Source organism: Oryzias latipes, chromosome 3 (assembly GCF_053564925.1).
Source record: "Oryzias latipes strain Hd-rR chromosome 3, Olatipes_Hd-rR_3.1".
In the NCBI taxonomy this organism is placed as follows: Eukaryota; Metazoa; Chordata; class Actinopteri; order Beloniformes; family Adrianichthyidae; genus Oryzias; species Oryzias latipes.
Window position 1 is genome coordinate 32,114,866 of NC_136239.1, and position 26,817 is coordinate 32,141,682.

General features: G+C 39.1%; 2 protein-coding genes, 2 long non-coding RNA genes and 3 pseudogenes across 17 annotated transcripts; 5 read left to right on the plus strand and 2 right to left on the minus strand.

The window, feature by feature from the left end:
- Positions 1-96: 96 nt before the first annotated feature.
- LOC101175615 (UDP-glucuronosyltransferase 2B17 pseudogene) lies at positions 97-4,263 on the plus strand (annotated as a pseudogene). The gene is made up of 2 exons (XR_013654904.1): positions 97-1,026; positions 1,639-4,263. The product of XR_013654904.1 is annotated as a UDP-glucuronosyltransferase 2B17 pseudogene (transcript).
- Positions 3,070-9,543, minus strand: LOC144991009 (uncharacterized). The gene is made up of 3 exons (XR_013654913.1): positions 9,409-9,543; positions 6,510-6,635; positions 3,070-3,204 (listed from the first exon to the last, which is right to left on the minus strand). It is a non-coding gene; the product is annotated as an uncharacterized LOC144991009 (long non-coding RNA).
- Positions 4,302-7,514, plus strand: LOC101159903 (UDP-glucuronosyltransferase 2B15-like). 2 transcript variants are annotated; one of them, XM_078944623.1, is made up of 3 exons: positions 4,302-4,433; positions 4,527-4,642; positions 5,093-7,514. In XM_078944623.1, the coding sequence occupies exon 3, from the start codon at positions 5,100-5,102 to the stop codon at positions 6,666-6,668; it is 1,569 nt and encodes a 522-aa protein (XP_078800749.1). In that variant the 5' UTR covers positions 4,302-4,433; positions 4,527-4,642; positions 5,093-5,099; the 3' UTR covers positions 6,669-7,514. The 2 variants fall into 2 exon arrangements, with proteins under 2 accessions (XP_078800749.1, XP_078800750.1); XM_078944624.1 differs by having other exon boundaries at positions 4,423-4,642; positions 5,149-7,514.
- LOC101160151 (UDP-glucuronosyltransferase 2B15) lies at positions 9,544-16,880 on the plus strand. 5 transcript variants are annotated; one of them, XM_020700157.3, is made up of 5 exons: positions 10,156-10,294; positions 10,398-10,593; positions 12,981-13,053; positions 14,530-14,833; positions 15,197-16,880. In XM_020700157.3, exon 5 carries the CDS (start codon positions 15,204-15,206, stop codon positions 16,770-16,772), a length of 1,569 nt encoding a protein of 522 aa, XP_020555816.2. In that variant the 5' UTR covers positions 10,156-10,294; positions 10,398-10,593; positions 12,981-13,053; positions 14,530-14,833; positions 15,197-15,203; the 3' UTR covers positions 16,773-16,880. The 5 variants fall into 5 exon arrangements, with proteins under 5 accessions (XP_020555818.2, XP_020555816.2, XP_020555822.2 ...); XM_020700163.3 differs by having other exon boundaries at positions 14,530-14,756; XM_020700165.3 differs by lacking the exon at positions 14,530-14,833.
- On the plus strand, positions 9,596-21,386 carry LOC101160397 (UDP-glucuronosyltransferase 2B15 pseudogene; annotated as a pseudogene). Of its 5 annotated transcripts, none has more exons than XR_013654907.1 (2): positions 9,596-9,681; positions 19,758-21,386. The product of XR_013654907.1 is annotated as a UDP-glucuronosyltransferase 2B15 pseudogene, transcript variant X3 (transcript). The 5 variants fall into 5 exon arrangements; XR_013654905.1 differs by lacking the exon at positions 9,596-9,681 and adding an exon at positions 18,804-19,246 and having other exon boundaries at positions 19,702-21,386; XR_013654906.1 differs by lacking the exon at positions 9,596-9,681 and adding an exon at positions 18,808-19,246.
- LOC144991008 (uncharacterized) lies at positions 15,659-26,678 on the minus strand. Of its 2 annotated transcripts, XR_013654912.1 has the most exons (4): positions 26,382-26,678; positions 24,823-24,948; positions 21,119-21,244; positions 15,659-16,739 (listed from the first exon to the last, which is right to left on the minus strand). It is a non-coding gene; the product is annotated as an uncharacterized LOC144991008 (long non-coding RNA). The 2 variants fall into 2 exon arrangements; XR_013654911.1 differs by lacking the exon at positions 15,659-16,739 and having other exon boundaries at positions 20,334-21,244.
- Positions 22,729-26,276, plus strand: LOC111947164 (UDP-glucuronosyltransferase 2B15 pseudogene; annotated as a pseudogene). The gene is made up of 2 exons (XR_013654910.1): positions 22,729-22,955; positions 23,406-26,276. The product of XR_013654910.1 is annotated as a UDP-glucuronosyltransferase 2B15 pseudogene (transcript).
- Positions 26,679-26,817: the final 139 nt, after the last annotated feature.

The window sequence follows — 26,817 nt, forward strand, 5'->3', positions numbered from 1 at the left end:
GCTATTGATTGATTTTACAGTAAAATACAATTTTATTTTATTTTTATAACTGGCATCAGACACTATCTTGTGCGCATGAGAAACCAGTATTATTTCTATTTTACTTCAATGTCCCTTTTGAAGCTTCATTATTTCATTTTTTATTTCTTTTGAACTTGTCCAGCAGCTGAGCAAACAGATGCTGAAGGCATTTTGTGTTGGACAGATTTTCCTGTTACAATAGGGGGTTATAAACACACGAACAGACCCGTGAATGGGATATTTGTCAGTAAAAACAATTTTAAAATTAAGTACACGAGGATTTTATTTGTGGTTTTGAAAAAACCTGAAAGCGTTACAAGTTTTTCAAGTTTTGCAACAGCATTGAGACACGTGTCAAGGAGTGAACCCTCATTAGAAGAATGACAAAATGAATCCTAAAGACTGAATTCGACAACTGTGCTCACTAGAAAAAAAGTTTTTAACCTTTTCATTTGTCTAAGTAAATTCACTAATCTCATGCAGAAAATAACTGCTTGATTTTCTGATGTTTAATCTTTACATTTGCAATAAGCTTCAAATAACGTCAAATGAGTTAGAATAGAAAGTTTTTGGATTGAAAGTGAAAAACAGAAGTCAAACAGGAGGACATTGGTTTCTGTTGTCTGAAAAACAGCAGTGTCACTGAAATGTTCTATACTCATGGAGAGTTCTCACAGTTATGGTTCTCTCTGGGCTGCTTTGTCAGCTGCTAGTATTTAAGATTACTCATCGAGTGGGTGTGGTGTGGGTCTTGGCGGGTTTCGTCATTCTTTTCTGCCTCAGTTAAAGCTAACACGTTTATTTCAACTTTGTTCTCAGATGTGGAAAAATAATAAACATAATACATCTGCAATAACTCCTTCCTGTTCATTTTATACTAGATAAATATTCAGACTCACAAACGTCATAAACCACTTCTTCCTGCTTTGCAGGAGTCTTTTATAACAAAAGAGAATTTCTTTTGAACCACAACGGCTCAGGGCTGAGGAATAGCTCATCTGCTTTGTGAGTATCAAATTTGTCTTTTTCTGTCTTTTGTGTTAATTTAGCAGATGTTTCTGGAAGATTTTATTGAATCAATTAATTGTTAAAATAACATTGAAAAGCTAGTTCTGTCCAAACATTGCTCATTTTAGGACTGAGACATGATGATGATCTCTCGTTTTAGAAGGTATCTTTACTTTGATTAGGTGACACTTGAATTTTCCTGTAGAGATCAATGAAGCCTTACTGAATTGAACTAAATTTCATCTGAACCCTTTAACTAACTGCTCAACCAAATGGTGGAGCAAATTTACAAAAAAATAGGTAATTAAAAAACATTTGTTTTGTGTTTACTCACCCAAGGCAATTAGTAACAGAAACATTTTTCTTCAATTTTCTCCTTGGTGGGGTTGTTAAAGTACTGGTAAATCCAAACTAAGCCACATTTCAGAGCACAAGTCATTGCTTTACCTTCCTGACCTGGCTGATGTGTGAATGTGATGGCTTTCATTCAACCTGAAGAACCAGCCAAAGCTCAGAGGCTTTCTGTTTGAGGCATAATTCCTCCCACTCACTCTGTACTTTGGAAAATGCTCTTACAAAGATTTTTCTTTCTTTCTTTTTGTTTTCCAGATTTTAACTAGAGATCTGAAGATGGCTATGTCACTGACGTCCATCTTCTGTCTCGTCCTGGTCATTGTTCCAGTTTCTCAGGGCGGAAAGATTTTAGTGTTTCCTCACGATGGAAGCCACTGGGTGAACATGAAGGTTCTTGTTGAGGAGCTAAATTTGAGGGGCCACTCTCTGACTGTTATTCGTACCTCAGACAGTTGGTACATCACTGATACTTCCCCTTTTTACAATACGCTCACAATAGATGTCAAAGGAGGAGGCAATGAGGAATTTTTCCGCGTCTTTGTCTCAGAAGTTATCAAGATTAAAAGGAGCAAAGCATCAGCATGGGCTCAGTTTTCTCTAAACATGGTGCTGAAGGACGGGTTCTCTCATTTTCACGAAAAAGTCGGTGAAATGATAGTGTGCATGTTTGAGAACGCAACTTTAATGAGGAGTCTTCAAGAGGCAAAATATGATGTTGTTCTGACTGACCCTGGGAATGGAGGTGGCGTGTTTTTGGCTCACTATCTTAGCTTACCGATAGTGTTAAATGCTCGCTGGACTATTCATGGTGAGGCACACTTTGCAATTGCACCATCTCCTCTTTCCTATGTCCCACTTCCCCCTTCAGAACTAACAGATCTCATGACTTTTCCTGAAAGAGTAAAAAATGTAATTTATTATATCACCAGGATGCATTTATATAAACAGACAGTTAGACCTCATTATTCTCCACTTACCTTGCGTTACTTTGGCCCAGATGTGGATTACTTTTCCTTGTTCCAAGCTGCAGACCTGTGGCTCATGAGAGTGGACTTTGTGTTTGAGTTCCCTCGTCCCACCATGCCCAATGTGGTCTATATGGGAGGTTTCCAGTGTAAACCTGCTAAACCTCTTCCAGATCACTTGGAGGAGTTTGTGCAGAGTTCTGGAGAGCATGGATTCATCATCATGTCACTGGGAACATTGATTGCAGATCTGCCCGCTGACTTAGCTGAAGAGATCGCTGCAGCTTTTGCTGAATTACCACAGAAAGTCATCTGGAGGTACAAAGGCAGCAGACCCTCCACTCTGGGGAACAACACCTTACTGGTTGATTGGCTGCCACAGAATGACCTTCTGGGACATCCACATATTCAATTGTTTGTCAGTCATGGAGGAACCAATGGAATCTATGAGGCTATTTATCACGGAGTCCCAGTTGTAGGGATTCCAATTGTCTTTGATCAAGCCGACAACCTCTCCAGATTGAAGGCCAGAGGAGTGGCGAGGACGGTGGAAATCTCTGATCTGGATAGGACAAACTTTCAAGAAGCCATTCAGGACGTCCTGAATGATCCCTCCTACAGGATGAACATGCAGAGACTCTCCAGGCTGCACAGAGATCAGCCGATGAGGCCGCTGGATACTGCCCTCTTCTGGATAGAGTTTGTCATGAGACACAAAGGAGCTGCTCACCTGAGAACAGAGTCTTACAAGCTGCCCTGGTACTCCTACCACTCTGTGGATGTCATAGTGTTTCTGCTAGCAGCTGCTGTGCTTCTGTTGTTCTCAATCTTTGGTTTTCTCTGGTTTTGTTTCAGACTGTGTGTTAAAAGAAAACAGAAATGTGACTAAGTTCATGTTTCATTGCAGCAAAGCAAAATAGCAATTTTCGATCATTAGAATTTAAGAACAGATTTTATTTTATTTTCTGAATGTATTAAAATCTTCAGTTGCTTTTATAATAAAAGTTATTTATTTCTACTTTGTTCTCTTTATCTTTGTATAAACAGTCTCACCAACTGCAATTCCTTTCCAAAGTGAAATTTGTTGTCATAAACCATTGATAGACACACAATATGCCAATAATATCTTTAACAACTGCTTAGGATCCAAAAAAATCTTCAGGGTTCTTATGGTTTTCGTTTCTTTGCATTTGTGTTTTGTTTCTCTTTTTGTTCTGTCATGTTTTAAGTTCATTTTCTGTTTAGTTTTTGAAAGGTTCCTGTGTTGTCGTGTTTTCCTTTTGTTCTCCATCTGCCCTCAATATTTCCACCTGTCTCGTCTGTTCTGTATGTATTTAAGTCCTGTCTTTCCCTTCCTCCTGTGCTGATCCATAGTTGGCTGTTAGTTTTGCTGTCCACCAGTTCTTGCATTATTACAGTTTCAAGTTTGCCTGCCTGCTGCAGTAGAGTTTGTTTAGCTTTTGGACTTTAGTTATGAAAGACCTGTGTTGTAACCTTCTGTCTCCACCTCTCTGCGCCTGGGTGCTGTGGAAATTATAATCAAATATGTATAGTGGGAATCATAATCAGATATGTATTTCTGTTATATAAATGTGTTGTAAACTTAAGCCTGACGAAGAATGTGTCTCTATTGTGAAAGGTGAAAGAACGCTCAGCAGCAGCTCAAAAGGGAAGTGAAAGATGTGATTAAGAGCACCCCCCACGCTTACCGTTATGCTTTGTCAGCACCTCCTTATTTGGTAGAGACAAATGTAAGAAGCTGAATGAGTAGGAAGTGAATCATGAATTGTGAAACAGGATTCAAGTGTTCAATAAAAAGAGACCCTGCAGAAGGGAGAACCCAGAATTGACACAGACTGTGAGGAGAGGTTGTGAACAGCTGTGTTGAATTCTCCCTCTGCAGAGGCGAACCAAAGTTTCAGAGTGTGAAGTGTCATTATTAGAACTTCCAACTACAGGATCCTTTTGACTCCAAATTGAAGAACCTGGGGAAGTCAATTTGGACTTCAACAGTGTTTACCTCATTCCCTGCCATAACAAGGGATTTTAGTTCCCTGCTTCAGAAGCTGAGCTGACGACATGAGGGCAAGGTTGATCCTGCAGTAGCACCGGGAGCAGAAACTATGACATAGTTTTAAAAGGGAATCATCTGACCGTTTTTTTTACTGCCTCCAGCAGTTTTGAAAACGTTTAAGAAGCAAATTCTCGTTTAAGTCTGGACAGATGAACTTGTCTTCTACTCACAGGCGAACAGGAAATACTGAATAAGTTGGAGCTTACAGCTAACAAAGGAGGTAAGATGTGGGCTTCAAAATTTTGCTGGAAGTAAACTCTGACAGCTGCCTCAAGAAGGAAACCGCCAAGAAGGTTGAACCCATTTGACCAAATCTGGTTTCTTTTCAAAAGTGGTTGAGTTCTTCCAACCATCTAACAACTAATTTTCTTGACCTTCTGTCACTAAAATTACAAACCGAGTTGGTTCACAGATTTTATCACAGACTTATACAGCAAGAACTAGAACATTGAAGTTTGGGGTATTTTAGGGATTTTTTTTGTGTGTTTATTATTTAGTGCAGCAAGATAAAGTTCATTAGTTGTTCCAGAAGATATACAAATATGTTTTAAAACTTTGGATTTAAGATGAATTTAAAACAATTTTTAAATTCATCTTTTAACAATTGACTGATTTTTCTATCATTAAAACTACTAAACAAAACGATAAGAACATTGTTTTTTTCTTTCAGTGCAAAAATGACCATGTTGTGGGTCTGGACCTGTTTCTTCTGGTGTTGTGTATCAGTGGTCCATTCAGGAAAGGTGCTTGTCTTCCCTGTTGATGGGAGCCACTGGGTGAACATGAGAGTCATCATAGAGGAGCTGCATTCCAGGGGCCACCAGGTTACTGTCATCCGACACACAGACAGCTGGTACATCAAGGAGACCTCCCCGTTCTACACCTCTATTACAGTGAATTTGAAGAACGACAGTAAAAACATTGTTGCTTCTTTCGTGTCCAAGAACATTGAGATTAAGAGGAGAAGAAATCCAGCCTGGTTGCGTTTTCTACAGGAAATAGAACATTTTCCCCAATTTCTTGAATTCCATAAAATCACATGCACCACTCTTGAGAGAATTTTTGAAAATCAAGAGCTAATGCAGTTGTTAAAAAACACCAATTATGACCTAATCCTGACTGATCCGGCCACACCAGGAGGGGCCATTCTTGCACATTACTTGAAGTTGCCTCTTGTTTTCAATGTCCGATGGACCACTCATGGTGAAGGCCATTTCATAATCGCACCTTCTCCTCTGTCTTATATTCCAGTTGGAATAGAGTTCTCGGACAAAATGAGCTTCTTCCACAGAGTCATAAATGTTCTATTTTTTTACTTTGGTCAGCACAGTTTTGAGAAAATGATCACACCCCACTATCAAGATTTCATGAAGAAATATTTTGGCCCAGATGTTGACTTCTATTCTATGTTCCAAGCTGCAGACCTGTGGCTCATGAGAGTGGACTTTGTGTTTGAGTTCCCTCGTCCCACCATGCCCAATGTGGTCTATATGGGAGGGTTCCAGTGTAAACCTGCTAAACCGCTTCCTGATCACTTGGAGGAGTTTGTGCAGAGTTCTGGAGAGCATGGATTCATCATCATGTCACTGGGAACATTGATTGCAGATCTGCCCGCTGACTTAGCTGAAGAGATCGCTGCAGCTTTTGCTGAATTACCACAGAAAGTCATCTGGAGGTACAAAGGCAGCAGACCCTCCACTCTGGGGAACAACACCTTACTGGTTGATTGGCTGCCACAGAATGACCTTCTGGGACATCCACACATTCAATTGTTTGTCAGTCATGGAGGAACTAATGGAATCTATGAGGCTATTTATCACGGAGTCCCAGTTGTAGGGATTCCAATTGTCTTTGATCAAGCCGACAACCTCTCCAAACTGAGGGTCAGAGGAGTGGCGAGGACGGTGGAAATCTCTGATCTGAATAGGACAAACTTTCAAGAAGCCATTCAGGACGTCCTGAATGATCCGTCCTACAGGATGAACATGCAGAGACTCTCCAGGCTGCACAGAGATCAGCCGATGAGGCCGCTGGATACTGCCCTCTTCTGGATAGAGTTTGTCATGAGACACAAAGGAGCTGCTCACCTGAGAACAGAGTCCTACAAGCTGCCCTGGTACTCCTACCACTCTGTGGATGTCATAATGTTTCTGCTAGCAGCTGCTGTGCTTCTGTTGTTCTCAATCTTTGGTTTTGTCTGGTTTTGTTTCAGACTGTGTGTTCAAAGAAAACAGAAATGTGACTAAGTTCATGTTTCATTGCAGCAAAGCAAAACAGTAATTTTCGATCATTCGAATTTAAGAACAGTTTTTATTTTTTCTGAATGTATTAAAAATCTTCAGTTGCTTGTGTGTTCAAAAAACCTTTTTCTACTTTGTTCTCTTAATCATTGTACAAACAGTCTCACCAAACTGCAAATACTTTCCAAAGTGAAATTTGTGGTCATAAAGCGTTGTAGATACACAATGTGTCAACAATATCTATAACAGAACAGTCGTGCAAACATTACACAATTAATCTATAAAGACCACTAAAGATCTTGAATGTTTCTCCATCATCCAAATATCTCTTTCATTGCACTATGATCTGAAGAGAAAAGCAAAATATCTGAAAGAGAAATAGATTTAAAGTTATTTCACATATACTTCGAGTTATACATAAATTTATACACATTTAATTTTGTTATTCAAAAAACAATACAAGGAGACAAATTAGACTGTTTCACATTTTATTTGAGAGAATGTTCTTCAGAGAAGAACAAAGTACTAAACTGCTTAGGATCCCCAAAAAATATCTTCTGGGTTGTTATGGTTTTAGTTTCTCTGCGTTTGTGTTTTGTTTCTCTCTTTGTTCTGTCATGTTTTGAGTTTATTTCTTGTTTAATTTTGAAAGGTTCCTGTGTTGTCGTGTTTTCGAGTTTTCCTTTTGTTCTCCATCTGCCCTCAATATTTCCACCTGTCTCGTCTGTTCTGTATGTATTTAAGTCCTGTCTTTCCCTTCCTCCTGTGCTGATCCATAGTTGGCTGTTAGTTTTGCTGTCCCCCATTTCTTGTATTATTACAGTTTCAAGTTTGCTTGCCTGCTGCAGTGGAGTTTTGTTTAGCTTTTGGACTTTAGTTATTTAACCACCAGCACCCATCCTCAGTTAAAACCACAATTATCAAACAACATATCCCAGTTCACATAACAAGCATATCTCACAAACACCCCCAGCTCAGATCCACAGTTAGATATCTCCATCACATTCACACATTACCGTACAAAGAAGATAAATCAATCCATCTGCACACACACACGGTTTTGAACTTTGCAGTTTTAAACATTCGCTCTCTTTTAAACAAATCTATTATTGTGAATGAGCTCATTTTAGACAACAATTTAGATTGCCTTCTTTTAGCAGAGACCTGGCTTGGTACTGATGCTCCTGTTGTTCTCACTGAAGCTTCCCCACTAAATTTTCACTTTTTATTTTCTACCAGGGGAGAGAAAAAAGGCGGTGGCACTGCATCGATTGCTCGTGGCTCATTTGCAACCAAAACAATCACGCTAAATAGCTACTCCTCATTTGAGCATCATGCATTTTCTTTTAACAGCCCGTCTATTTTATGTGTTACTGTTTACAGACCACCAAAACCTCCCTCGTGTTTTATTCAAGAATTTTCTTTTTTATCAATAATACACTCCAAATACAGTAGAGTTTTAATAACTGGTGATTTTAAACTTAATGTTGATAAAGATAGTGATGCTCATGCATCTCAACCTTTTGCACTGTATTTACACAGCATGTCACACAGCCCACCCACAGCAGGGGGCGCACTCTAGACTTGGTCATCACCCATGGCCTGTCCTGCAGTGTCCTCTGTTGTTGACATGGCTGTGTCAGATCACTATTGTATATTTTTTAATATCACCAGTTTTACTCAACAGGAAGCTCCAGCGAGAACTGTGAGGAAACGACACATAAGTCCTGATGTGAACTGTTTTAATCCAATTTAATGAGTTTTTAATAGAAATAACATCTTTGAAAAATATCAATCAGATTTTAGGACAAACCACAGCACAGAGACGGCCCTAGTTAAAATAGTAAATGATATTAGATGTAACCTGGATTGTCAGAAACTTTCAGTTCTGGTACTACTGGATCTCAGTGCTGCATTCGACACAGTAGATCACAGTGTTTTACTCAACAGGCTGAGAGGTTTGGGCATCTCTGGTACAGTACTAAAGTGGTTAAATTCCTATCTCACAGATTGAAGATTTTACGTCAGTATGGATACTTGCTCCTCAAAGGTCTTTGACATCAACTGTGGGATCCCCCAAGGTTAAATTTTAGGCCCACTACTTTTTAATATATATATGCTGCCACTGGGGGACGTCATTAGAAGACATGGCGCTTGTTTTCATAGCTACGCTGATGACGCTCAACTCTACATCGCTGTGTCTCCTGATGACAAAGGGTCAGTCAACACAGTCTTAAAATGCATTTTAGACATTAAGTCATGGACTAGTTTTATATGTGTATGTATATACATTTATTTATTTATTTGTATTTATTTTATTTATTTATTTTACATTTTTTGTCACATTTACAATTTCATATGTCTATAAAGGTTTATGTAATTGTTTGTTTCTTGTTCATGTTTTAAATATATTTCAATTTTATTCCTTTTACATTTTATTTGTAACTCCAGTGTTTTCTTCTGAGGGATCCTCCACATCGGTGACTGACCCTTTTCAGTGAACGAGGTCACTGCAATGGGATCTGGGGGTTCTGTGGTAGTGTTCTCCGTGAACTTGGGTAGGGGGTCATGTCTACATTCTATCATTTTATCACTTTTTTTTAATCATGTTGTGCGTATGTGTGTGTGCTTGGGGGAGGGGGGGGGGGGCTGTGAAGTGTCATTATTAGAACCTTCAACTACAGGATCCGTCTGACTCCAAATTGAAGAACCTGGGGAAGTCAATTTGGACATCAACAGTGTTTACCTCATTCCCTGCCGTAACAAGGGTGTTTTAGTTCCCTGTTTCAGAAGCTGAGCTGACGACGTGAGGGCAAGGTTGATCCTGCAGTAGCACCGGGAGCAGAAACTCAGACATAGTTTTGAAAGGGAATCATTTGACTGTTTTTTTCTGCCTCCAGCAGTTTTGAAAATGTTTAAGAAGCAAATTCTCGTTTAAGTCTGGACAGATGAACTTGTCTTCTACTCACAGGCGAACAGGAAATACTGAATAAGTTGGAGCTTACAGCTAACAAAGGAGGTAAGATGTGCACTTCAAAATTTTCGCTGGAAGTAAACTCTGACAGCTGCCTCAACAAGGAAACCACCAAGTAGATTGAACCGATTTGACCAAATCAGGCTTCTTTTCAAAAGTGGTTGAGTTCTTCCAACCATCTAACAACTAATTTTCTTGACCTTCTGTCACTAAAATTACAAACCGAGTTGGTTCACAGATGTCACGGAATTATACAGCAAGAACTTAAACATTTAAGTTTAGGGTGTTTTAGGGATTTTCATTTGTGTGTTTATTATTTAGTGCAGCAAGATAAAGCTCATTATTAGTTGTTCCAGTAGACATACAAATATGTTTTAAAACTTGAAAACAATTTTTAAATTCATCTTTTAACAATTGACTGATTTTTCTATCATTAAAACTACTAAACAAAACGATAAGAACACTTGTTTTTCAGTGCAAACATGACCATGTTGTGGGTCTGGAGCTGTGTCTCCTGCTGTTGTGTATCACTGGTCCATTCAGGAAAGGTGCTTGTCTTCCCTGTTGATGGGAGCCACTGGGTGAACATGAGAGTCATCATAGAGGAGCTGCATTCCAGGGGCCACCAGGTTTCTGTCATCTGACACACAAACAGCTGGTACATCAAGGAGACCTCTCCCTTCTGAAGCCATTTACCACGGAGTCCCAGTTGTGGGTCTACCTTTGTTTTTGACCAATATGACAACCTTCTCCGTCTGCAGGAAAGAGGGGGAGCAAAAATTCTCTCAGTATCCACAGTGGACAAAGATGAAAGCTTCCTGAAGGCCATACAGGAAGTCCTGACTGAACCCTCCTACAGGATGAACATGCAGAGACTCTCCAGGCTGCACAGAGATCAGCCAGTGAAGCCGATGGACAAAGCTCTCTTCTGGATAGAGTTTGTCATGAGACACAAAGGTGCTGCTCACCTGAAAGCTCAGTCCTACAACATGTCATGGTTCTCCTACCACTCTGTGGATGTGGTTCTGTTCCTGACTGCAGCGGTGCTGCTCCTGCTTCTGACCTCCTTCATGTTCATCAGGTGTTTATTCAGAGCAGTTTGTAAAACTAATGTGAAATCAGATTAAACTGGACAAACACCAGCAAGCCCACTCCCATGGTGTGCAATTCATGCCAGGGAATTTTGCCATGAATTGCTGAATTAAAGCTTTTCTCCCACACTTCCTCCAGCAGTTTGTAAACATAAAGTGAAATATGAATGACAATTTTCAACTTTACACACATGATTACGTTTGATACCTCCGTTTAAGATAATGTGTTAAAACTTATATCTGGACATGTTAAAAGTGTTCAGATTTCCTCTTAGTGTGAAGTTGGAGCATTGGGGGGCAGAAAAACTTGGAAGGGTGAAAAATTAGAACAGTCGTGTTGATGGTCATAACAAATGGAAGGATCAAATATACGTAAAGAATATGTAAAATATATAATTTGAGGGGCTCAAGATTTCATTTCAAAATATGGCTTCTGTTATTTTTGCAATGCTTACAGAACCATGTACTGGTGTTTTCTCAATTTTTGTCAATCATGACACTAATACTGACTGAAAATTTGAGGGGGGAAGCTGCCCCCCCTCCTTACCACCTAGTAGCTCTGCCTCTGGTTACAGTACATATTTTTTCTTTTCTTTTCTTTTTTGTATAAGGGATTGTGACCTGCATTGCCATAGGGTGTTTATTCATGTAGTTCGTTATTGTAAAGGGAAACTTGACTGATGATCTCATCAATAATATCTGAGTGAAATTCGGTCCAACACAATAATAAAAAAAAATAGAGAACTAAATTCAGTCCATTTGATGTGTATTTGCTTTTGTGTTTTGCTATTGATTGATTTTGCAGTAAAATACAATTTTATTTTATTTTTATAACTGGGATCAGACACTATCTTGTGCGCACGAGAAACCAGTATTATTTCTATTTTACTTCAATGTCCCTTTTGAAGCTTCATTTTTTCATTTTTTATTTCTTTTGAACTTGTCCAGCAGCTGAGCAAACAGATGCTGAAGGCATTTTGTGTTGGACAGATTTCCCTGTTAGTGGGTTATAAACACACGAACTGACCCGTGAATGGGATATTTGTCAGTAAAAACAATTTTAAATTGAAGTACACAGGGATTTTATTTGTGGTTTTGAAAAGAACCACAAACGTTTCAAGTTTTGCAACAGCATTGAGACACGTGTCAAGGAGTGAACCCTCATTAGAAGAATGACAAAATGAATCCTAAAGACTGAATTCGACAACTGTGCTCACTAGAAATACAAGTTCTTATCTTTTCAATTGTAAATTGACTAATCTCATGCAGAAAATGACTGCTAGATTTATTTGCAATAAGCTTCAAATAACGTCAAATGAGTTCAAATAGAAAGTTTTGGAGTTGAAAGTGAAAAACAGAAGTCAAACAGGAGGACATTGGTTTCTGTTGTCTGAAAAACAGCAGTGTTAATGAAATGTTCTATACTCATGGAGAGTTCTCACAGTTGTGGTTCTCTCTGGCCTGTTTTGTCAGCTGCTAGTATTTAAGATTACTCATCTGACCGTCTACCTCGCCTTTGCTCCTGCTCCTACACCTGGCTGTGGATCCTGCCTCTGGCTCATCTCTGGCTCGTCTCTGCTCTGTACCTGACCGTGTACCTCGCCTCTGCTCCTGCTCCTACACCTGGCTGTGGTTCCTGTCTCCGGCTCGACTCGCGCCCCTGACTGTCCCCAACCACGGCTGGATGAAGCTCGTCTGCTGGACTTTATATATGTAGTTGTAGAGGTAGATAAGTTAATTCTTCTCTAAGAGTTCTGGTAAATCGCCTGTCCGTCCTGGGGGAGGATCCCTCCTTCATGTGGGCACCCCTGAGGTTTTCTTTGTTTCTTCCGGAATCCGTTTTTTTAGGAGTTTTTCCTTACCGCGAAGGGGGGTCTAAGGACAGGGATGCCAGTATAGCTTAGTCAGTTTGTTAGTTCATTTTAGTATTTTCCTATTGACCCTTTGTATTTATGATCCTTTTGAGTTCATGTTTTACTTCAAAGCCCATCGAGGCGACTTTTGTTGTGATTTTGGGCTATACTAATAAAATTGAATTGAATTGAACTCATCGAGTGGGTGTGGTGTGGGTCTTGGCGGGTTTTGTCATTCTATTCTGCTTCAGTAAAAACGAACACATTTCTTTCAACTTTGTTTTCAGATGTAGAAAAATAATACACAGAAGACATCTGCAATAACTCCTTCCTGTTCATTTTATACTAGATAAATATTCAGACTCACATACGTCATAAACCACTTTTTCCTGCTTTGCAGGAGTCTTTTAAAACAAAAGAGAATTTCTTTTGAACCACAACGGCTCAGGGCTGAAGAAGAGCTCATCTGCCTTGTGAGTATCAAATTTGTCTTTTTCTGTCTTGTGTGTTAATTTAGAAGATTAGCAGATTTTATTGAATCAATTAATTGTAAGAACAACATAGAAAAGCAAGTTCTGTTCAAAAATTGCTCATTTTAGGACTGAGACATGATGGTGATCTCCCTTTAACAATTAGTGTTTTAGAAGGTATCTTTAATTTGATTAGGTGACACTTAAATTTCCCTTTAGAGATCAATGAAGTCTTACTGAATTAAACTAAATTTAATCTGAACCCTTTAACTAACCGCTCAGCCAAATGGTGGAGCAAATTTACAAAAAAATAGGTAATCAAAAACATTTGTTTTGTGTTTACTCACCCATGGCAATTAGTAATAGAAACATTTTTCTTCAGTTTTCTTCTTGGTGGTGTTGTTAGACTACTGGTAAATCCAAACTAGGCCACATTTCAGAGCACGAGTCATTGCTTTACCTTCCTGACCTGGCTGATGCGTAAATGTGATGGCTTTAATTCACCCTGAAGAACCAGCAAAGCTCAGAGGCTTTCTGTTTCAGGCATAAATCCCCCCACTCACAGTTTACTTTGGAAAATGGTCTTTTTGTCATGGTTTGGGTTTCTTTGTATTGGTTTTTGCTTTCTGTCTTGTTCTGTCATGGTTGAGTTCTGTTTCCTGTTTTATTTTGAAAGGTTTCCTGTTTTGTCATGGTTTTGAGTTATACTTCCTTTGTCCCAAGCTGTCCTGATCATGTTTACCTGTCTCTTGTCTGCCCTGTCTGTATTTAAGTCTCGTCTCTACCTTCCTCTTGTGCTGGTCCATTAATGGCTCTCATGTAACGTCCTTAATGGCGCTTCCATGTACGTCTTCTGCCCTGTTTATCACGCTATGCCCACAGTGAGTTTTAGTTTTTGTTTCCCTTCTTAGAAGCGCTTTTTGATAAGTTAATAAATCCCTTGGCCTGGAACTGTGTGATCCCGTCTCTCCATTTTGGGTCCTTCATGCTCCCCGGCCCTCCTTGCTTGACACTTTTTTTATTTTCTGAATGTAATAAAATCTTCAGTTGCTTGTATAGTAAATTTTTTTTATTTCTACTTAGTTTTATAAACAGTCTCACCAAACTAGAATACCTTTCTAAGTGAAATTTGTGGTCATAAAGCGTTGTAGATGTGCAATGTGTCAACATTATCTTTAACAGAATAGTCATGAAAACATTACATCATTAATCTATAAAAACCATTAAAAATCTTGAATGTTCCTCCATCACACAAATATATCTTTCATTGCACTATAATCTGAAGAGAAAAGCAAAATATCTGAAAGATAAAAAGATTTAAAGTCATTTCACATAATTACTTACTTCTAATATTCAAAAAAAAATACAAGGAGACAAATTAGACTGTTTCACAGTTTTTCAGAGAAAAGCAAAGTACTAAATTGCTTTGGATCCAAAAATTTAAAAAAATCCTCAGAATTGTTTTTTTCTCTGGTTTAGAAGCTGAGCTTACGACATGGTGACAAGTTTGATCCTGCAGCACCGGGAGCAGAAACTGAAACAACATTTCAAAAGGGAATCATTTGATTTTTCTTTTTCTGCTTCCTGCAGTTTTGAAAAGGTTTAATTAGCATATTCTTGTTTAAGTCTGGACAAACGAGCTTGTCTTCTACTCACAGGCAAACAGGAAATACTGAACAAGTTGGAGCTTACATCTAACAAAGAATGTAAGATGTGCACTTCAAAATTTTTGCTGCAAGTAGTAAACTCTGACAGCTGCCTCAAGAAGGAAACCACAAAGAAGGTTGAACCCATTTGACTAAATCTGGCTTCTTTTCAAAAGGGGTTGAGTTCTTCCAACCATCTAAGAACTAATTTTCTTGACCTTCTGCCACTAAAATTACAAACCGAGTTGGTTTACAGATTTTATCACAGACATATACAGCAAGAACTAGAACATTTAAGTTTGGGGTGTTTTAGGGATTTTCTTGTGTGTTTATTATTTAGTGCAGCAAGATAACGTTCACTATTAGTTGTCCCAGAAGATATACAAATATGTTTTAAAACTTGAAAACAATTTTTAAATTCGTCTTTTAACAATTGACTGATTTTTCTATCATTGAAACTACTAAACAAAACGATAAGAACACCTTTTTTCTTTTTTCAGCGCAAAAATGACCATGTTGTGGGTCTGGAGCTGTGTCTTCTGGTGTTGTGTATCACTGGTCCATTCAGGAAAGGTGCTTGTCTTCCCTGTTGATGGGAGCCACTGGGTGAACATGAGAGTCATCATAGAGGAGCTGCATTCCAGGGGCCACCAGGTTACTGTCATCCGACACACAAACAGCTGGTACATCAAGGAGACCTCCCCGTTCTACACCTCTATTAGAGTGAATTTGAAGAACGACAGTAAAAACATTGTTGCTGCTTTTGTGTCCAAGAACATTGAGATTAAGAGGGGAAGAAATCCAGCCTGGTTGCGTTTTCTACAGGAAATTGAATATTTTCCCCAATTTCTTGAATTCCATAAAATCACATGCACCACTCTGGAGAGAATTTTTGAAAATCAAGAGCTAATGCAGATGTTAAAAAACACCAATTATGACCTAATCTTGACTGATCCGGCCACACCAGGAGGGGCCATTCTTGCTCATTACTTGAAGTTACCTCTTGTTTTCAATGTTAGATTTACCACTTATGGTGAAGGCCATTTCATAATTGCACCTTCTCCTCTGTCTTATATTCCAGTAGGAATAGAGTTCTCGGACAAAATGAGCTTCTTCCAGAGAGTCATAAATGTTCTTATTTTTTACTTTAATCAGCACAGTTTGGAGAAAATGATCACACCCCACTATCAGGATTTCATGAAGAAATATTTTGGCCAAGATGTTGACTTCTATTCTATGTTCCAAGCTGCAGACCTGTGGCTCATGAGAGTGGACTTTGTGTTTGAGTTCCCTCGTCCCACCATGCCCAATGTGGTCTATATGGGAGGTTTCCAGTGTAAACCTGCTAAACCTCTTCCTGATCTCTTGGAGGAGTTTGTGCAGAGTTCTGGAGAGCATGGATTCATCATCATGTCACTGGGAACATTGATTGCAGATCTGCCCGCTGACTTAGCTGAAGAGATCGCTGCAGCTTTTGCTGAATTACCACAGAAAGTCATCTGGAGGTACAAAGGCAGCAGACCCTCCACTCTGGGGAACAACACCTTACTGGTTGATTGGCTGCCACAGAATGACCTTCTGGGACATCCACACATTCAATTGTTTGTCAGTCATGGAGGAACTAATGGAATCTATGAGGCTATTTATCACGGAGTCCCGGTTGTAGGGATTCCAATTGTCTTTGATCAAGCCGACAACCTCTCCAAACTGAGGGTCAGAGGAGTGGCGAGGACGGTGGAAATCTCTGATCTGGATAGGACAAACTTTCAAGAAGCCATTCAGGATGTCCTGAATGATCCGTCCTACAGGATGAACATGCAGAGACTCTCCAGGCTGCACAGAGATCAGCCGATGAGGCCGCTGGATACTGCCCTCTTCTGGATAGAGTTTGTCATGAGACACAAAGGAGCTGCTCACCTGAGAACCGAGTCTTACAAGCTGCCCTGGTACTCCTACCACTCTGTGGATGTCATAGTGTTTCTGCTAGCAGCTGCTGTGCTTCTGTTGTTCTCAATCTTTGGTTTTCTCTGGTTTTGTTTCAGACTGTGTGTTCAAAGAAAACAGAAATGTGAGTAAGTTCATGTTTCATTGCAGCAATATTTGATCATTAGAATTAAAGAAAAGTTTTTATTTTTTTATTTTCTGAAAGTAATAAAATCTTCAGTTTCTTGTGCATTCAAAAAACATTTTTCTACTTTGTTCTCTTCATCATTACATAAATGGTCTCACCGAACTACAATTACTTTCCAAAGTGAAATTTGTGGTCATAAAGCATTGTAGACACACAATGTGTCAACAATATCTTTAACAGAACAGTCGTGCAAACATTACATCATTAATCTATAAAAACCACTAAAGATCTTGAATGTTTCTCAATCATCCAGTATCCCTTTCGTTGCACTATGATCTGAAGAGAAAAGCTAAATATCTGAAAGATCAATAGATTTAAAGTTATTTCACATGTTATACACAAAGTCATAAACATTTACTTTTGTTATTCAAAAAAAACAATAAAAGGAGACAAATTAGACTTATTCACAGTTTCACATTCTCTTTAAGAGAATGTCTTTCAGAGAAGAACATAGCACTACATTGCTTAGGATAAAAAAAGATCTTCAGGGTTGTTATGGTTTTAGTTTCTTTCCATTTGTGTTTTGTTTCTCTTTTTGTTCTGTCAAGTTTTGAGTTCTTTTGAAAGGTTCCTGTTGTCGTGTTATCAAGTTTTCCTTTTGTTCCCCATCTGCCCTCAATATTTCCACCTGTCTCATCTGTTCTGTATGTATGTATATCTCGTTTAAGTCTGGACGGATGAGCTTGTCTTCTACACACAGGTGAACAGGAAATACTGACATACAGCAAAGCAAAACAGCTATATCCGATCATTAGAATTTAAGAAAAGTTTTTTTTCATTTTCTGGATGTAATAAAATCTTCAGTTGCTTGTGCTTTCAAAAAAACTTTTTTCTACTTGGTTTTCTTAATCATTGTACAAACAGTCTCACCAAACTGCAATTCCTTTCCAAAGTGAAATTTGTGGTCATAAAGCATTGCAGATACACAATATGTCAATATTATCTTTATCAGAACAGTCGTGCAAACATTACACTATTAATCTAAAAAGACCACAAAAGGTCTTGAGTGTTTCTCCATCATCCAAATATCTCTATTATTGCACTATAAAAAACAAAATATCTGAAATATAAGTAGATTTAATTATTTCACATATACTTCGAGTTATACACAAAGTTATACACATTTAATTTTGTTATTCAAAAAACAATACAAGGAGACAAATTACCGTAGACTTTTTCACATTTTCTTTGAAAGAATGTTCTTTAGAGAAGAACAAAGTACTAAACTGCTTAGGATCCCAAAAAAATCTTCAGGGTTGTTATGGTATTAGTTTCTTTGCATTTGTGTTTTGTTTCTCTTTTTGTTCAGTCATGTTTTGAGTTCATTTCCTGTTTTATTTTTGAAAGGTTCCTGTTGTCGTGTTTTCGAGTTTCACTTTTGTTCTCCATCTGCTCTCAATATTTCCACCTGTCTCGTCTGTTCTGTATGTATTTAAGTCCTGTCTTTCCCTTCCTCCTGTGCTGATCCATAGTTGGCTGTTAGTTTTGCTGTCCACCAGTTCTTGTATTATTTTAGTTACAAGTCTGACTGCCTGCTGCAGTGGAGTTTTGTTTAGCTTTTGGACTTCAGTTATTAAAGACCTGTGTTATTGTAACCTTCTGTCTCCACCTCTCTGCGCCTGGGTGCTGTGGAAATAATAATCAAATATGTATAGTGGAAATTATTATCAAATGTGTATAGTGGAAATCATAATCAGATATTTATTACTGTTATATAAATGTGTTGTAAACTTAAGCCTGACGAAGAATGTGTCTCTATTGTGAATGGTGAAAGAACGCTCAGCAGCAGCTCTAAAGGGAAGTGAAAGATGTGATTAAGAGCACCCCCCACGCTAACCGTTATGCTTTGTTTAAAGCACCTCCTTATTTGGTCTAGACAAATGTAAGACGCTGAATGTGTAGGAAGTGGATCATGAATTGTGCAACAGGATTCGAGTGTGCAATAAAAAGAACCTGCAGAAGGGAGAAGCCAGGATTGACACAGACTGTGAGGAGAGGTTGTGAACAGCTGTGTTGAATTCTCCCTCTGCAGAGGCGAACCAAAGTTTCAGAGTGTGAAGTCTCATTGTTAGAACCCTCAACTACAGGATCCTTCTGACTCCAAATAAAGAACCCAGGAAAGTCAATTTGGACATCAACAGTGCTTACTTCATTACCCGCCGTAACAAGGGTGTTCATGTTCCCTGCTTTAGAAGCTGAGCTAACGACCAGAGGGCAAGTTTGATCCTGCAGTAGCACTGGGAGCAGAAACTGAAACAATATTTCTAAAGGGAATCATTTGACCATTTTTTTCTGCCTCCTGCATTTTAAAACTTTTCCAAAGCAAATTCTCGTTTAAGTCTGGACGGATGATCTTGTTTTCTACTCACAGGCAAACAGGAAATACTGAATAAGTTGGAGCTTACAGCTAACAAAGGAGGTAAGATGTGCACTTCAAGATTTTTGCTGCAAGTAGTAAACTCTGACAGCAGCCTCAAGAAGGAAACCACAAAGAAGGTTGAACCGATTTGACCAAATCTTACTTCTTTCAAAAGTGGTTGAGTTCTTCCAACCATCTAACAACTAATTTTCTTGACCTTCTGTCACTAAAATTACAAACCGAGTTGGTTTACAGATTTTATCACAGACATATACAGCAAGAACTAGAACATTTAAGTTTGGGGTATTTTAGGGATTTTTTTTGTGTGTTTATTATTTAGTGCAGCAAGATAAAGTTCATTATTAGTTGTTCCAGTAGACATACAAATATGTTTTAAAACTTTGGATTTAAGATGAATTTAAAGCAATTTTAAATTCATCTTTTAACAATTGACTGATTTTTCTATCATTAAAACTACTAAACAAAACCATAAGAACACTTTTTTCTTTTTTCAGCGCAAACATGACCATGTTGTGGGTCTGGAGCTGTGTCTTCTGGTGTTGTGTATCAGTGGTCCATTCAGGAAAGGTGCTTGTCTTCCCTGTTGATGGGAGCCACTGGGTGAACATGAGAGTCATCATAGAGGAGCTGCATTCCAGGGGCCACCAGGTTACTGTCATCCGACACACAAACAGCTGGTACATCAAGGAGACCTCCCCGTTCTACACCTCTATTACAGTGAATTTGAAGGATGACGCTAAAAACATTGTGGATTCTTTTGTGTCCAAGAACATTGACATTAAGAGGGGAAGAAATCCAGCCTGGTTGCGTTTTCTACAGGAAATTGAACATTCTCCCCAATTTCTTGAATTCCATAAAATCCTGTGCACCATGCTTGAGAGTATTTTTGAAAACAAAGAGCTAATGCAGATGTTAAAAAACACCAATTATGATCTTGTTCTGTCAGACCCTGTTATACCAGGAGGGGCCATTCTTGCTCATTACTTTAAGTTGCCTCTTGTTTTCAATGTCAGATTCACCGCTTATGGTGAAGGCCATTTCATAATCGCACCTTCTCCTCTGTCTTATATTCCAGTTGGAATACAGTTCTCGGACAAAATGAGCTTCTTCCAGAGAGTCATAAATGTTCTATTTTTTTACTTTGGGCAAAACAGTTTGGAGAAAATGATCACACCCCACTATCAGGATTTCATGAAGAAATATTTTGGCCCAGATGTTGACTTCTATTCTATGTTCCAAGCTGCAGACCTGTGGCTCATGAGAGTGGACTTTGTGTTTGAGTTCCCTCGTCCCACCATGCCCAATGTGGTCTATATGGGAGGGTTCCAGTGTAAACCTGCTAAACCTCTTCCTGATCACTTGGAGGAGTTTGTGCAGAGTTCTGGAGAGCATGGATTCATCATCATGTCACTGGGAACATTGATTGCAGATCTGCCCGCTGACTTAGCTGAAGAGATCGCTGCAGCTTTTGCTGAATTACCACAGAAAGTCATCTGGAGGTACAAAGGCAGCAGACCCTCCACTCTGGGGAACAACACCTTACTGGTTGATTGGCTGCCACAGAATGACCTTCTGGGACATCCACACATTCAATTGTTTGTCAGTCATGGAGGAACTAATGGAATCTATGAGGCTATTTATCACGGAGTCCCAGTTGTAGGGATTCCAATTGTCTTTGATCAAGCCGACAACCTCTCCAAACTGAGGGTCAGAGGAGTGGCGAGGACGGTGGAAATCTCTGATCTGGATAGGACAAACTTTCAAGAAGCCATTCAGGACGTCCTGAATGATCCGTCCTACAGGATGAACATGCAGAGACTCTCCAGGCTGCACAGAGATCAGCCGATGAGGCCGCTGGATACTGCCCTCTTCTGGATAGAGTTTGTCATGAGACACAAAGGAGCTGCTCACCTGAGAACAGAGTCCTACAAGCTGCCCTGGTACTCCTACCACTCTGTGGATGTCATAGTGTTTCTGCTAGCAGCTGCTGTGCTTCTGTTGTTCTCAATCTTTGGTTTTCTCTGGTTTTGTTTCAGACTGTGTGTTCAAAGAAAACAGAAATGTGACTAAGTTCATGTTTCATTGCAGCAATATTTGATCATTAGAATTAAAGAAAAGTTTTTATATTGTTATTTTCTGAAAGTAATAAAATCTTCAGTTGCTTGTGTGTTCAAAAAAACATTTTTGTACTTTGTTCTCTTCATCATTACATAAATGGTCTCACCGAACTACAATTCCTTTCCAAAGTAAAATTTGTGGTCATAAAGCATTGATAGACACACAATATGTCAACAATATCTTTAACAGAACAGTCGTGCAAACATTACATCATTAATCTATAAAGACCATTAAAGATCTTGAATGTTTCTCAATCATCCAGTATCCCTTTCGTTGCGCTATGATCTAAAGAGAAAAGCTAAATATCTGAAAGATCAATAGATTTAAAGTTATTTCACATGTTATACGCAAAGTCATAAACATTTACTTTTGTTATTCAAAAAACAATAAATGGAGACAAATTAGACTTTTTCACAGTTTCACATTGTCTTTGAGAGAATGTTTTTCAGAGAAGAACATAGCACTACATTGCTTAGGATAAAAAAAATCTTCAGGGTTGTTATGGTTTTAGTTTCTTTGCATTTATGTTTTGTTTCTCTTTTTGTTCTGTCATGTTTTAAGTTCATTTTCTGTTTAGTTTTTGAAAGGTTCCTGTGTTGTCGTGTTTTCGAGTTTTCCTTTTGTTCTCCATCTGCCCTCAATATTTCCACCTGTCTCGTCTGTTCTGTATGTATTTAAGTCCTGTCTTTCCCTTCCTCCTGTGCTGATCCATAGTTGGCTGTTAGTTTTGCTGTCCACCAGTTCTTGCATTATTATAGTTTCAAGTTTGCCTGCCTGCTGCAGTGGAGTTTTGTTTAGCTTTTGGACCTTAGTGATGAAAGACCTGTGTTGTAACCTTCTGTCTCCACCTCTATGCGCCTGGGTGCTGTGGAAATTATAATCAAATATGTATAGTGGGAATCATAATCAGACATGTATTACTGTTTTATAAATGTGTTGTAAACTTAAGCCTGACGAAGAATGTGTCTCTATTGTGAAAGATGAAAGAACGCTCAGCTGCAGCTCAAAAGGGAAGTGAAAGATGTGATTAAGAGCAACCCCCACGCTTACCGTTATGCTTTGTCAGCACCTCCTTATTTGGTAGAGACAAATGTAAGAAGCTGAATGAGTAGGAAGTGAATCATGAATTGTGAAACAGGATTCAAGTGTTCAATAAAAAGAGACCCTGCAGAAGGGAGAACCCAGAATTGACACAGACTGTGAGGAGAGGTTGTGAACAGCTGTGTTGAATTCTCCCTCTTTAGAGGCGAACCAAAGTTTCAGAGTGTGAAGTCTCATTATTAGAACCTCCAACTACAGGATCCTTTTGACTCCAAATTGAAGAACCTGGGGAAGTCAATTTGGACTTCAACAGTGCTTACCTCATTCCCTGCCGTAACAAGGGTGTTTATGTTCCCTGCTTCAGAAGCTGAGCTGACGACGTGAGGGCAAGTTTGATCCTGCGGTAGCACCGGGAGCAGAAACTCAGACATAGTTTTGAAAAAGAATCATCTGTTTTTTTCTGCCTCCAGCAGTTTTGAAAACGTTTAAGAAGCAAATTCTCGTTTAAGTCTGGACAGACGAACTTGTCTTCTACTCACAGGCGAACAGGAAATACTGAATAAGTTGGAGCTTACAGCTAACAAAGGAGGTAAGATGTGGGCTTCAAAATTTTGCTGGAAGTAAACTCTGACAGCTGCCTCAAGAAGGAAACCACCAAGTAGATTGAACCGATTTGACCAAATCTTGCTTCTTTTCAAAAGTGGTTGAGTTCTTCCAACAATCTAACAACTAATTTTCTTGACCTTCTGTCACTAAAATTACAAAACGAGTTGGTTCACAGATTTTATCACAGACTTATACAGCAAGAACTAGAACATTGAAGTTTGGGGTATTTTAGGGATTTTTTTTGTGTGTTTATTATTTAGTGCAGCAAGATAAAGTTCATTAGTTGTTCCAGAAGATATACAAATATTTTTTAAAACTTTGGATTTAAGATGAATTTAAAACAATTTTTAAATTCATCTTTTAACAATTGACTGACTTTTCTATCATTAAAACTACTAAACAAAACGATAAGAACATTGTTTTTTTCTTTCAGTGCAAACATGACCATGTTGTGGGTCTGGAGCTGTGTCTTCTGGTGTTGTGTATCAGTGGTCCATTCAGGAAAGGTGCTTGTCTTCCCTGTTGATGGGAGCCACTGGGTGAACATGAGAGTCATCATCGAGGAGCTGCATTCCAGGGGCCACCAGGTTTCTGTCATCCGACACACAAACAGCTGGTACATCAAGGAGACCTCCCCGTTCTACACCTCTATTACAGTGAATTTGAAGGATGACGTTAAAAACTTTTTAGCTTCTTTCGTGTCCAAGAACATTGAGATTAAGAGGAGAAGAAATCCAGCCTGGTTGCGTTTTCTACAGGAAATAGAACATTTTCCCCAATTTTTTGAAATACATAAAATCACATGCACCACGCTTGAGAGTATTTTTGAAAACAAAGAGCTAATGCAGATGTTAAAAAACGCCAATTATGATCTTGTTCTGTCAGACCCTGTTATACCAGGAGGGGCCATTCTTGCTCATTACTTTAAGTTGCCTCTTGTTTTCAATGTCAGATTCACCGCTTATGGTGAAGGCCATTTCATAATCGCACCTTCTCCTCTGTCTTATATTCCAGTAGGAATAGAGTTCTCGGACAAAATGAGCTTCTTCCAGAGAGTCATAAATGTTCTATTTTTTTACTTTGGGCAAAACAGTTTGGAGAAAATGATCACACCCCACTATCAGGATTTCATGAAGAAATATTTTGGCCCAGATGTTGACTTCTATTCTATGTTCCAAGCTGCAGACCTGTGGCTCATGAGAGTGGACTTTGTGTTTGAGTTCCCTCGTCCCACCATGCCCAATGTGGTCTATATGGGAGGGTTCCAGTGTAAACCTGCTAAACCTCTTCCTGATCACTTGGAGGAGTTTGTGCAGAGTTCTGGAGAGCATGGATTCATCATCATGTCACTGGGAACATTGATTGCAGATCTGCCCGCTGACTTAGCTGAAGAGATCGCTGCAGCTTTTGCTGAATTACCACAGAAAGTCATCTGGAGGTACAAAGGCAGCAGACCCTCCACTCTGGGGAACAACACCTTACTGGTTGATTGGCTGCCACAGAATGACCTTCTGGGACATCCACACATTCAATTGTTTGTCAGTCATGGAGGAACTAATGGAATCTATGAGGCTATTTATCACGGAGTCCCAGTTGTAGGGATTCCAATTGTCTTTGATCAAGCCGACAACCTCTCCAAACTGAGGGTCAGAGGAGTGGCGAGGACGGTGGAAATCTCTGATCTGGATAGGACAAACTTTCAAGAAGCCATTCAGGACGTCCTGAATGATCCGTCCTACAGGATGAACATGCAGAGACTCTCCAGGCTGCACAGAGATCAGCCGATGAGGCCGCTGGATACTGCCCTCTTCTGGATAGAGTTTGTCATGAGACACAAAGGAGCTGCTCACCTGAGAACAGAGTCCTACAAGCTGCCCTGGTACTCCTACCACTCTGTGGATGTCATAGTGTTTCTGCTAGCAGCTGCTGTGCTTCTGTTGTTCTCAATCTTTGGTTTTCTCTGGTTTTGTTTCAGACTGTGTGTTCAAAGAAAACAGAAATGTGACTAAGTTCATGTTTCATTGCAGCAATATTTGATCATTAGAATTAAAGAAAAGTTTTTATTTTTTTATTTTCTGAAAGTATTAAAAATCTTCAGTTGCTTGTGCATTCAAAAAAACATTTTTCTACTTTGTTCTCTTCATCATTACATAAATGGTCTCACCGAACTACAATTCCTTTCCAAAGTGAAATTTGTGGTCATAAAGCATTGATAGACACACAATATGTCAACAATATCTTTAACAGAACAGTCGTGCAAACATTACATCATTAATCTATAAAGACCATTAAAGATCTTGAATGTTTCTCAATCATCCAGTATCCCTTTCGTTGCGCTATGATCTGAAGAGAAAAGCTAAATATCTGAAAGATCAATAGATTTAAAGTTATTTCACATGTTATACGCAAAGTCATAAACATTTACTTTTGTTATTCAAAAAACAATAAATGGAGACAAATTAGACTTTTTCACAGTTTCACATTGTCTTTGAGAGAATGTTTTTCAGAGAAGAACAAAGCACTACATTGCTTATGATAAAAAAAATCTTCAGGGTTGTTATGGTTTTAGTTTCTTTGCATTTATGTTTTGTTTCTCTTTTTGTTCTGTCATGTTTTAAGTTCATTTTCTGTTTAGTTTTTGAAAGGTTCCTGTGTTGTCGTGTTTTCCTTTTGTTCTCCATCTGCCCTCAATATTTCCACCTGTCTCGTCTGTTCTGTATGTATTTAAGTCCTGTCTTTCCCTTCCTCCTGTGCTGATCCATAGTTGGCTGTTAGTTTTGCTGTCCACCAGTTCTTGCATTATTACAGTTTCAAGTTTGCCTGCCTGCTGCAGTGGAGTTTTGTTTAGCTTTTGGACTAGTTATTAAAGACCTGTGTTGTAACCTTCTGTCTCCACCTCTCTGCGCCTGGGTGCTGTGGAAATTATAATCAAATATGTATAGTGGGAATCATAATCAGACATGTATTACTGTTTTATAAATGTGTTGTAAACTTAAGCCTGACGAAGAATGTGTCTCTATTGTGAAAGGTGAAAGAACGCTCAGCAGCAGCTCAAAAGGGAAGTGAAAGATGTGATTAAGAGCACCCCCCACGTTTACCGTTATGCTTTGTCAGCACCTCCTTATTTGGTAGAGACAAATGTAAGAAGCTGAATGAGTAGGAAGTGAATCATGAATTGTGAAACAGGATTCAAGTGTTCAATAAAAAGAGACCCTGCAGAAGGGAGAACCCAGAATTGACACAGACTGTGAGGAGAGGTTGTGAACAGCTGTGTTGAATTCTCCCTCTGCAGAGGCGAACCAAAGTTTCAGAGTGTGAAGTGTCATTATTAGAACCTCCAACTACAGGATCCTTTTGACTCCGAATTAAAGAACCTGGGGAAGTCAATTTGGACTTCAACAGTGCTTACCTCATTCCCTGCCGTAACAAGGGTGTTTATGTTCCCTGCTTCAGAAGCTGAGCTGACGACGTGAGGGCAAGTTTGATCCTGCAGTAGCACCGGGAGCAGAAACTCAGACATAGTTTTGAAAGGGAATCATCTGACCGTTTTTTTTCTGCCTCCAGCAGTTTGAAAAGAAGTTTGTTTTTTGCTCATTTTGGTTGTTTGGGTTTAATTTTAGCGGGGTGTATCACGTGATGTTTGGTGTCCCGACTTTGACGTGCGTTAAGTGTGACGGATGTAACAGAGAGAATCCGGTCACTTTTCAAAATAAAACGTTTTTTTCGAGAAAAAAAAAACAATAAAATGGAAATATTTTTTTCTTTCTGTGCGTCCCGGTGCCAAAATTTTCCCGGTATCGGTCCGCGGCCCGGTGGTTGGGGACCACTGCTACAAGCTGCCCTGG